Source organism: Lethenteron reissneri, chromosome 22 (assembly GCF_015708825.2).
Source record: "Lethenteron reissneri isolate LAM-NWPU_2019-01 chromosome 22, ASM1570882v1, whole genome shotgun sequence".
NCBI lineage: Eukaryota > Metazoa > Chordata > Hyperoartia > Petromyzontiformes > Petromyzontidae > Lethenteron > Lethenteron reissneri.
This window is the reverse complement of record NC_083800.1, coordinates 9,308,839-9,321,470: the sequence shown is the minus strand read 5'-3', so window position 1 is coordinate 9,321,470 and position 12,632 is coordinate 9,308,839. Positions and strand designations below refer to the sequence as shown.

Here is a 12,632-nt window from a genome sequence, read left to right as displayed (position 1 = left end):
CCCTCGGGTGTGTCCGTTGTCTCCAGATGCGATTGAGGTGCTATGTACATGCAAACATTGTGCAGTATTGTAATAAATTGACAGTTATGTAGATAGAAGAACATAATAATAACAATAACATAATAAAATGAAGATAAAGTGAATAAAAAATAATAATAAATCACGTTTCGATCGCAACACAAGCAATCGTAATATTTGTATTATTTTGTATTCACTTTATTTTTATTATTTTATTTTTATTATTTTTCCTACCTACGTGACTTTACCGAAAGACCCAAAGAATATGAATTCCTGCAGTCACGAAAGCTTTAAGTCAAGATTTAATTTGACAGTTACCCATTAAATAAATAATTAGTAGCAATAATCGTGTTATCGGCAGTGCTAACCAAACACTGCATTTGCAATAACAAAAGAACTTTTATCATCAGAAGTATCATCGAATAATTAGTTTAATCGAAAACTATTGAGTGCGTCTAAAAATGCGAATGACCTTGTAATGCTCAATAGTGCTGCCTCAAGCAACGAAAGTAATGTACGAGCGTACGATGTTATGAATGTAGCAATAATCCTCCGCAAAATAGCACAATCTGTGAAGACAGTCTCAAGATTTATCGCAGCAGCAACCCTCTGCCATCAGTGATCGTCGTCATGCTGTAATCTCCACCTTCGGTCTTTCACAATCTTTGTCCTAAGTTTAAATGTATCGTTAGCCTGAATCTAACACCAGCAGTTTAACAGTGGCTTCAAAGTGAATATAATGTCATGTTTGGCATTAGCCTGAAAACATACCGTGCATTTCAACTGATCATGAAATTTTAAGAGCTTTGATTTCAAAACAGATCTTACTACCAAAAAAATAGCAATTTGGACAAATTGGAGTAGTTTATATATATGTAACTGAAGACACTTCTCATTTTCGAACAAAATACAATGGTAGCAAATGTACATTTTAAATTATTTATGTCCTCTCACATTTTAAAATACTGTATTGCACAGCTATAAAAATGAGTGAGCGCCTGTGGTAGTTTGTCCCTAAGGGTTTGTTACCAGCAAGGTAAAGTGGTGCTTAACCGCTGTCGGCATTCACCTCTGACAACAAATAAGTACAACGTTACATCTCTTTTTCTTTGAGAATTATAATTACGTGTGACGTGTAGCACTTTCATACGAACTAATTTAATGCGTGAAATCTAATTTTACGTAAACAGCATTTCAAATTGTACAAGATATACAAGATCATTGAAATATGTTTATCTTTAAAATATTTTAGTTGACCCAAATAAAACAGTGTTTTATCTTTATTAACAAAATAAAATATTGTTATTGCATGCACACATATCTATGACTGTAATCTAGAGCTTTGCTGCCATGAGAAAGACTGACATATATTTAATTGATATAATTTACCCATTGGGCCAGCTGCCTGACTCGTAATTAAACAGTTATGAGTTAAAATCCTAGTTCGACCTCTACCCAACCCATCATCCCAACAGGATTGCTCAATACGAAAGTGAAATTAGAAGTGGTTGCCTTGTCGCTATCATAGTTATCAACAGTGGTATGCTTGCTTATTCCAAAGGATGTAAAACCTGTACTATTGAATTTTGACTTGAAACTTTCGTGACTGCAGGAATTCATATTCTTGGTTCTTTCGGTAAAGTCACGTAAATAGAAAAAAAAATCTAAAGATTAAAATAAAATTAAAATAATAAAATTAAAATACTTTTTTTTAATAAAATCAAAATATATATGTTTTCTATTTACGTGACTTTACCTGTACTATTTGTTCATGATTACCTCGTATCACTCATTCCAGCATGCCTTTTATGATTGATTAACTATAATTCTCACACTTTTTGACTACTCTGACGCTGCATACAGATCAGCTACTAATGAAACAGTGAACAAACTAAACCTGCTTTATCATTCTGCACTGGCTGTACCACAGGACCCACCATTATAACCTCTCCTTAATATCCAAACTCACATCACTTGATGAAAGAATACATTTACATTGGGCCCTGTTCATCCATAAAAAAACCTTATTGGCAAATCTGTGCTATACTTAGCTAATTCATTAACCCCATTGTCAAACCTAATAAACCTAAGACATACATCTAATTGCATTTGAACTATCTCTAGAACAACAATTGGAATAGGTGACAGAGCCTTTGCCATTGCAGCACCAACATTTAGGAACAACCTTATTCCTCCGTTAACATCGTAAGTATTCCTTTAAAAAATATCCTGAAGCAGCAGTTAAGTGCTGGATACAACCAAATTTGCCAATGTGATTTGTAACTTCGATCCTTACCCATGTGTCAATAGTTACATTTTAAGGTGCACTTCTAATGGAGGGACTGTGTGTTTTATTGGTGTGGTATGGGACTGAAGGCTGTTGTATTTCTACCTTGCCCAAGTTTGCATGAGCGCTGAAAAATCGAAAGGAATTTATGTACGTGTGAAATTTGTACTCATATGCTTTATCTATTGTTTTAATTTTAGTGACTTGCTTTACATTTACTCTATTTTGCAGTCCTATAAATTTTTGTTATTGTTTGCTGTTGTAACTTGCTGACTCACGCCTACTGGAGATCTGCGAAAAAGAGCTTCATAGCTCATCGGATTTCTCCAGGATACATAAATATTCTTATTCTGACTGTCTCTTAAGGACCCAAGTTATTTTTCTGCACACATCTGGAATCATATTAAGCATGTATTTTTAATCTCATTTAACATGGGGTGAAGCCTAAACTCATGGCATCACCCTTGACAGCATCGCTGTCTCACAGCACGGTGTGTGTATGTGTGAAAGCATCTTGGGCCATGACATGAGAGAACGTTTCATCTGCTCGTGCAAAAAAAAAACCCTCTTGCTGTCAATCACATCCATGCTCACCGCAGGGCGTAGAGCACCGTTCCATTGGGGAATATGCGTATGAGCCGGTTCTCCACCGTGATGTCGTGCAGGAAGGAACGCTTCGAGTCCACGATGAAGGTGTCGGGCACCCATAGCAGCTCCACAAGCCGCCCGTCCAGACTCAGGCTCTTATTGCCCTCGAAGCACAGCCTCTCGTCCTGCCAGCGTTGCCGCAGGAAGATTGTCGCCGTGTAGTCCTGATCGCAAGGGATGCTTTCATTAGGGCCGTATGCCTTTTGTGTGTTGCTTTATTTTGACTTAAGCACGCGAATAAACGTGACAAAACGTGCTTACGCTTTTATAAAGTAAGTGAGTATATGGGGCACGGGAGGGGGGAGGCGATACACATCTTTGTTGGTGGCTCTATTCAAGGGTTGCACTGCTGTGCGAGAGATCTAAATGGATACTTTGTCTCTTAGCATGACGCTGATAGCACAATCAGGACAACATTTTCTCCAGTAAGATGGTCATTATCGTACTGTACAGCAAGTCAAAACGAAGTGCTGCATAGGCAAAGACCCATGTAGTATTGATCTCGACTGGTCGCCCAAAGTAAGTGGTGGAAATTCCACATTTCTATGGACAGTTAATCCATAGTGCAACCTATAGACATTCTATCCCTAGGACAGCCTTTGTTGACTTTCCACAAAGTGCTACTGGTATTATTGAGCACGCAGGGTTGATAAGTTGATCTTGCAACCCGTCTGATCATGAGGGAAGTTCCACAGCACCATCCAACCTACAATATTGCAGCATTTTTACAATTACCATTTTTGTACATTGGCCGTCCTATAGAGACAGATCCCTACCACAGGAACGTGGAAATTACTGCACTGGCTCATGGCCACCAACAGAGATTAGCCACTGTGTAACACTTAGATTTGAAGCTTTCGTGACTACAGGAATCCATACTCTTTGGTTCTTTCGGTAAAGTCACGTATGTATGAAATAAAATAAATCACGACGTTTCGATTGCAACACAAGCAATCATCATCAGGTGGGAAAACCACAGCTGATAGTGGAAACGATGGGCCGAAGTGGAGTACCTTCTTTATGGATTTTAGGAAGACCATAGAATCTGGGTGGTCTCGTAGCAGAAGTGGGCCATGTGTGGGCTAAAAACACTGCTTCACTAGCCATACCTGTAACACGTCCAATGTAATATTTCAGACAAGAGCAATTTCTTTTTCTATAAACAGGCTATTCAACAATTGTTACTGTTTTCATATTTCACATTGATCATCACTGTAGAGAACGCGTTTGATAATATGTATTGAGTCCAACTGTGGCGCAGACGTTCTTCTTCAGAGGCAACATATTTATTACACAACACGTATATACAAAAGGGGTAGCTGTCCCTTTACCAGTTAGAGCCTAGGGTGGTGACCACCCAGCTAACTACACTACCATACAGGAGTTATGGCTACGACGGACCAGACCCGTACTCGGGTCCCGGGCCACGTGTTGGTGCCTCTTCAGAAGTAGGACGTGGAGCTTCCAGCTTGCAGAACGAAGCAACCCCGGTCCCTCCCAGGGAACCACCTTATATCCTCCCGGGTCGGGGCCGGCTCCGCCCTTGGCCCCGCCCACCTTCGCTAGCGTTCTAGCTCCCTCACGAGAGCTCTCCCCGGACACGTGATCACCCCCTAGCCCCCCCACCTGGGGGCCTCCATATGGACACTCCGGATCACATGCCTAATGGGTCAGCCAGAGTGCCATGGCGCGGGGCAACCCTGTCCCAGGGCTGACACTCTCCCACTCCCTCTAGTGGGAACCCGCACTGCACGCTATGCATGGTGCCATCGCTATCCCAGTGCTCACCAAGCCCCGCTAGGGCTGGTACTACACCCACCTACGGGGTGTACGCGATGATAGTGCATCGCACGCTATGGCCCTCTAGGGCCGGCACCATACACCGACATCCCCAATGTCACTACACGTACAGGCATTCACTGATTTACTTGTATCATATTTACATCGCAGAATCGTGAGAGATCACGACGACTTGGAGGGTGGGGTGGGGAGGGGGGGCTTCATCCAAGCGGTGGATTGATTGTGGATGATAAAAACGAAATTGTGCATCTATTTGCTTTAACATCTTTTAAAGAATGTATATTAAACCGTTTATACCCTTTGCTAAGGAGTTTCTAATGATCGGGGGATAATCGCCTTGGGAAAGAGTATTCTGTGGTAATGGAAAATAGTTCTCTGCACTTGCATATAAAGTCATTAGCTGCGCCATAATGCTGAACAACCCTCTCTAAGGATGGCAGTCTTGTTCATGATGTTCCCACAACATATTATAAGATGTACTGAAACCAAGGTTAAATTGACATTTACCTGCTTTCTCGAGACAACTGGACTTCCCAGCCATGCAAATTTTTAGGTACACAGCTGACATGCAATATAAATATAAAATACAGTAGAACCTCGGAGATCGAACGCACCAGAACTCGAACAAATTGGTGTTCGAACGATATTTCCAAACATTTTTTGCCCCGGAAACCGAACGAAATTCGGAGGTCGAACGGGCAATCGAGACTTGAAAGAACCTGTACGGCTGAGACGCGTATAGGCCAGCGTGCATGACGCTTGCCTAGACAAAGGTTTTACCATATGAGAGGCTCAGTTAAAAATATCACCCAGATAAGGCAGTAGTCAACCGAGTGAGAAATCTGTTTAATGATAATGCAATGAGTCATTTTCTAAACATCCTAAAACGGAGGCAGAAACAAACCTCTTTAGATAAGTTTTTAGTCAGAAAGAGCTCAAGTGACTCACAGTTAGAGGCAGGAAAGAGGCACACAAGAGAAAGAACCCCAGAAGGGCAGTTACCCGACGTTATTATGGAAGGGGACTCCCCTCCAAACAATAACACCACCACCACCACCTCCTCCTCCTCACCACCTTCCACTCAAGCCATCAACTCTCCTTACTACAGGTAAAGTGAAATTCAATGTTCATTCATTCCATATATTTATTCATTTATTCCATTTATTTATTTTGTATGGTTTTATGCATGTAATTACTGTAAACTTCGTGTAAAAATGCTTTATAATAAGAGATTTATTGTGTCTGGAACCAATTAATGTAATTTACATAAATTATTATGGGGAAAATTAATTCGGTGTTCGAACAAATCGGTGTTCGAATGGCCTTCTGGAACGAATTAAGTTCGATCTCCGGGGTACCACTGTACAAGATCAACACCATATGACGCGATATTTTTTTTACTTGTCCAGGAAATTCTGTATTTCATATACATGTTGGATGTAAAATGCATAATAATAATTGTGCATGTGTTTGCTATTTATCCATCTTCTAAGAAAATGTTTCTCGTCAAAATAATATCACAATGTAAGGACATATATAGAGAATGCATTTTAAAATATATACCATGAATTCTTGTTCTGCTTATTTTATTCTGGCTCCAGGCAACTTGTAACAAATCATATTTTCATGCCTATGTGAGACTTAGTGACTTTGAAGTAAGCTGCCAATCTTTCACTGACATTAAATAATTTTTAAGCATTGATTTTAAATGACCTTCCTTCCTCGTTACAAAGCAATTATGTGACTATCTTGAAGCTGCTATTTCAATATCATCTTGACAATTAGACAAGATAGCATCCGTTGTAATTAAAGTAACTCGTCTCCTGCGTAGGGTTTTGCGGTTGCACTGCATAGCTCTCTCATGTGTTTTCGGAAATCAATTGGCTGTGATGTCTGATGTTTCACTACAAATCCTGGGAGCTTCTTCATGTACTCAGTATTCATTTCCAAAAGAATCTCCCAGTGCACGATAGTGTAACATGTTCTGTAGCTTGTCTTCAGGAAAAGGAATTATTATTCCCATGTTAAAATATTCAGAATAACTAAAACAATTAGCTATGCATACACGTAAAAAAAACCTGCCTGCCATTACCTTGGCTCACATTCATAGGTGAAAAAACAACTGTTCTTGTTGAAGTTCAAAGAAGCAAAATAACTACAAATGTGGAGAGAGAAAATCACTTCTCCTGCAGAATGTTATTATTGTTCTCAATTGCCTCACCATGTTAATCTCAGAGATGGTGTCAATGCTTGCAATGTCGAGACTCATGCCGATAGCCACTGGTCCATCTGAAGGAATACATGTGAGTAAAAAATATACTTAATTGACATGCCAAGAGAGGACAAACTACAATTAATTCGTATTACATCATTCTCATAATCTCATCATATTCTTTGGTTCTTTCTGTAAAGTCACGTATATAGAAAAAAAAGTGAATAAATAAGAAAAGAAAAACCCCAAAGTGGTTGATGACATCTTTCCAATGATGTCATCAACCACTTTTGGTCATGACTTGATTTGTGTTTTCTTGTCAACCTCCACTGTCAGCAGTGTGGGTGTCTGGAGCGAGGTGCAATGATTGCCTGGCGGCCCTTTGATTGGTGGAAACCCACCGCCGGTGTCGTTGTTTTCTCCTATCTATAACATTGGCTGCCCTGCCCATGCTGCTGACACACTTGGGCTATACCCATCTTTAAACCTTTATAAACAGTTTGCCTTTAGAGGCTAACCCCCCTTTTCCTGATGACGGCCACTTGTGTTGCGATCGAAAAGTCGTGATTTTTTGTTTTTATTTTATTATATATATTTCTTACTAACTTTAATTTTTTTTCTATCTACGTGACTTTACCGAAAAAAACTTGATTTGAAGCTTTCGTGACTGCAGGAATTACTCTTTGGTTCTTTCGGTAAAGTCACGTAGAAAGAAAAGAAAAATTAATAATAGATTACGACGTTTCGATTGCAACACAAGCAACTGATAACGGTTGCTTGTGTTGCAATCGAAACGTCAAACTCTATTACTTATTTTATTTCTACGTGACTTTACCGAAAGAACCAAATAATATGAATTCCTGCAGTCACGAAAGTTTTAAGTAACATTTTTATTTCATTATAATCTATTTAAAGTAACTATCAGTCATTGAAAAAACTGCATTCGCAAAATGTATATGTACAGTACATAGCATGTGAGATGTTTGCAATCTCCTTGATAGATGTTTTTATTAGCCATGAGGCCAATCTCAGATTAGCGAATTATATCGTGACCTACATAATATACGAGGTCAGAGTATTTTGTACTGTAGTGTGTTGTGTTTAATGTTGGGTTGGCAAAATTAACTATAATGAGTGCTCATTAAGGTACCATAAGGATGTCAGAGGCCTTTATGATGAAAAAAACATTGCTTATTGATTAGCAATTGCTAAGCAATACAGAGACAAATTGGAGGATGTTATTTAGCAAAGCAGCAATTGTCATTTAAATATTAGCATTTGTATTTACGTGTTAGAACGTTATTAGGAAAACTCATACAGTATAGTGCTATGAAACATCTGGTGTTGGATGAGAGCCATCTATCTGCCTTTTTATGCAAATAGTCTTGACCCCCGTCAACCCCATGCGATATAATTTTAGGTGCAATCTTTATGATCAAAGTGAGAGCCAGTGACCCCAATAGAATTGGACAGCCCCCGCAGCTAGCCCGAACATTCAATTATAATGCAAACAATATTAAAATATTAGCACACCCTTGTTGATTTTTTTTAAGTACATCCTATTCCAGACACTGCTGCTTTTGGGTCATTGCAAATGAATAATGTTTAAAGCATTGCACGTGACACTTTTTGAACGAGCAAACATAAACGGCTTACTGTCAAAAGAGGGCCGGAGGTACTTGTTATATCCCCGCATGAGGTTCTGAATTTTCTGAGGGAGGGCATCACCCTCCTTGTATTCTTGACTTCCTTGGCTGACCAATACATCGGCAACAGGGTCCATATGCGTCATTATAATTACAAAGCAAGATCATGCACGAATGCCGTAGCGAAAATAAACTGGACATTTCTTTGCAACCAGACAATTATGTTAATAGCACACATTATCATTCCACCAGAAAAAATAAACATCACGTGTAAACCCATCAAACGGAAGGAGATGCATGTAATGCTGTGCCTTCTTAAATATATGCTGATAGTGGTGTTTTAATGGTCAAATGTAATCAATTATCCACTCAATCATGCAATACCCTTATTTATAACCATACTATATCCTACTACGATAGAATATATTTGAAAAGAGACACCTGACCCCAATACAGTGTGGAAAAATAATTACTACGGTGTATTACTGATTATTGTTTTTTCCTATATCATCTGGATTGTGCTTGGCCTCATTGAATTTCAGAAGCTAAGCAGAGTTGAGCCTTGAATAATCCTGAGATGGGTGACCACCATGCATAAAATAGGCATTATAGGCTGCTGCTGGGCTACTAGACATTAGCAACAGAGGACGGTACATAAACATAAATTGTTGCACTGTAACTCTCTCCCCCCCCCCCCCCCCCCCCACATTTAGAATGCTGTCACTGAACTAACGACCGATATGGTGAAGCATTGACAAAGAATCCCCGTGACCAAGAGGGCGTAGCAAGGCCCTCGTCCAGCAGTGGATTGGCAAAATAGGCTGCACGTGTGCTGATCGATAATAAATATAGTTACTGAATATAGCAACAAATATAATTGTTGACCAATTCAAAGAGTACATTGAAAATGTATTACGATTAAATGATTTATTTTTGAGAAATGCAGAGCAACTAGGGTAATCGTTTATGTTGACAAAAGGTGAGAAGGTACACACTGAGAAGTTCACTGAACATACTCAGTGGCGTCACTAGGGTTGGTGTCACCCAGTGCGGTAACTCATGGTGTCACCCCTCATGGACCTCCGCCCGTACCAGACCATATAGAATCCTTCGTAATGTTTTTTGTACTAATGTTACTCGTAAATCGTAATTCCCGTATATCACTGAATGTAATGGAAACAGTAGTGACATAAACAACTAGCAAAAATAAAATTACACCTTTAAATTACAATATTTCCTCTAATTGCTACTTCTTTCTCAAAAAGTTATTGATATAGGTTCACAAATACTAATTACCACAATATTGTAGCTAAAACACCAGAAAATTTTACAAAATCAGCGACTAGCGACGAAAACAACAGCGCATGCTTGTAGCGTTTGCAGAGGAAACCATGTGACTCGAAGCGTCACTGTAATTGGGTAATAATGACAGCTCTTGAGAAGGTTAAAAAAGTTAATTAGCATAGAGTTTTAGCCTTGTGGGTATATTGATACAGTACATGTAAGCTGGGCTTACGAAAAATGTTTTTGTTGTTAGAACTAACTACTGTACTGGGATATATTTTTTTTATAAAAAAAAATTCTGCTGAAACACTGCACAAAAATTGTATAGAAAGTAATTTTGGTGTCACCCCCTCTGTTGGTGTCACCCAGTGCGGTCCGCACCCCCCGCACCCCCCTAGTGACGCCACTGAATATACTGACTGGTGTTTTTTTGCCTGGCTGTGACATTAGGGTTGTAATGCATCTGGCAGACCAATTCCAGGATTATTTTTGCATAATCTCCGTGTGACATTTTTTATAATAAAAAAAATACTTGTTGCATTCAATCATCATCATTGTGCAGATTCAAATTGTGTTAATATGATAACAAGGCAATTTTCTATGAATGTACATTTTTCATGCTGACAAAAAATCTCGCCTAATATATCTCTGAAATGGAAACTGTAAAAGAGCTTATGCACAGCAGGTGGAGCTTAATGTATAATAAAAAAAAATTTATGTAGGGCATCCATTTCTATGAGGTTATTGAAAACCTCAAAACAGAGAAACTTCAATAACTAATTTTCTAAGTATTAAAATGTATACCTAGTGTGTCGGTTACAAATAAAAAAAGTAAAATGCATCTTTAATATATATTTTTTAAATCATAGACATGCATTTTAACCATGCAGACATACACCGTCACATTTTGGGATACCATTAAATACACTTGTGATCATTGAGACAAAGACCCAAAGTTAATTCTATTTGTTGTTATTTTATTTTAACCCTATCGCTCACAAAATAGTCCTTTCCCCGCTGCATTCAATCTTAATTACAACTATAACTATGAAAACACACACGCACTCTGAGCCTGCTGTGGAAGTTAACGTCCACACACACACATGTGTTTTGCAAATGCAAAGCGTTTCATGTTCACGAATGAAATCCCTTCCATTTGTTTAATCTGCATGATAATTACACAAAAAAATCAGCGTTACAATTAACAATTTTCTTTGGTTATGTTGCACACATGTGACTCGCATTAACTTAACTCTAAAAGCATACTGTAATAGTGAACAAGTTATTTGGTGCTACTGCGTTGGAAGGGATGCACAAGCAGAATTAACAAAAACAACTCAACACAATCGTCAACAACACTGCGTTCGAAGAGAATCATATCTAATCGGCGACGTTTGGGCAATAACCCTTCGTCTGCTATGAAGAAAGGGCCATTGCCCAAAACGTCGCTGATTATTTACATTTTCTCTTTTATTGCATTATAACAGTAAAGTCAGCATATACACCGTACATCTGTAATTGGCAGTGCTCGTAGTAGTAGTAGTACGATTCGCATTATACAAACTATCCTTACAGAACAATGTCACGAATGTGTTCACGTTTGGCTTATGAGTGGCATGTATCAACCTTACCTGCACTTGATAAGTTGTAACAGCAAGCTATAATATAACAGCAGCATCCTTTTCTGTTTGGTTGTTGATCCAGATTTAAAAAAAATTACCTGCAAAAAAAGGTTTAAAAAAACGTGTGTAAACATTCTTTTTACCAATATCTTCCATAAATTATCATTTGATTTTCGCATGTAGGGACCCAAGGATGCCACCGACAAATAAAATAACTCATATTGCACCGCGGATTCTGCCACTGATAAAATGCAATTGAGCCTTGCTCCAATCGAGGACATGGGGGGGGGGGAAGCACGCATGCAAACGATTACATAGTTATTTAATCGTTCACATTAAATCACCACTGATAAGGATGTCTTTTCGTGGGATGTAAAAAAGAATCTACAAGATGTACTCACCTGTCTCTCGGTGTGTTGTGTTGCTCTCCCCTTGCAGCAGAACAGAGAATCGCACTCGCGACATGCACGGAGCCCCCAAGGCAAATGTTCTCCCATGCACGCGTTATAAAGGACGCGCAGGCTTATTCACCAGAACAGCATCAATACGTGTCCCGCCAGCGCACATTCACCCACGTGTCTGACCATTCCTCGGTATTTTACGCTTTTTTAACACATGCATTCGGCTGCACTAATTTGCAGCAATTGCACGATAGTTGTAAGGAACAATAAAATACGACAAAAATAACACTTGAGAATTAAGACCTCGTTTTGCACTTTGAATTATTAGAACTCACCGTGTCCCCATAGATTTGTCGTGACCTTAAGTCTTCAGAATAATAAAGCAATTGGCAATTTGTGCCGCGTTCTATCCCTCAAATCGATGGACGCATGAGCGGCTTGTATCCAAACACGGCACACGCAGCCTGAACGCAGCGCTGTCTGCTCCTAAGTTGTTTTTAGCAACGTGCTGATGGAAGAAATTCCCAGGAGATATTTTTTGGAATGAAATGCCCTCAAGGAGAGGGAGAGAGGGAGGAGAGACCGCCTAGCACCAGGGGTGACTGTATAGTATTAAAAACCCCAATACGTACAAGCAAAGACTTTCGTTGGAAAATTAACCTAATAAATATATATTTTAAAAGTATATATACATATTTACCTTTTACCTATTAT

The 12,632-nt window shown here is 39.1% G+C and overlaps 1 protein-coding gene across 2 annotated transcripts in view; it reads right to left on the bottom strand.

The window, feature by feature from the left end:
* Positions 1 to 12,632, bottom strand: part of LOC133345615 (gamma-aminobutyric acid receptor subunit pi-like) — a 51,150-nt gene extending 38,518 nt beyond the window's left edge. The window contains exons 1-5 of one of the 2 annotated variants that reach the window (XM_061556537.1): positions 11,919 to 12,632; positions 11,527 to 11,615; positions 8,622 to 8,719; positions 6,975 to 7,042; positions 2,900 to 3,117 (exon numbers count right to left, since the gene is read on the bottom strand). In XM_061556537.1, the coding sequence (XP_061412521.1) occupies positions 2,900 to 3,117; positions 6,975 to 7,042; positions 8,622 to 8,719; positions 11,527 to 11,615; positions 11,919 to 12,014 (569 nt within the window). In that variant the 5' untranslated portion in view covers positions 12,015 to 12,632. The remainder of the gene's footprint in view (positions 1 to 2,899; positions 3,118 to 6,974; positions 7,043 to 8,621; positions 8,720 to 11,526; positions 11,616 to 11,918) is intronic. The other variant, XM_061556538.1, reaches the window with a different exon arrangement.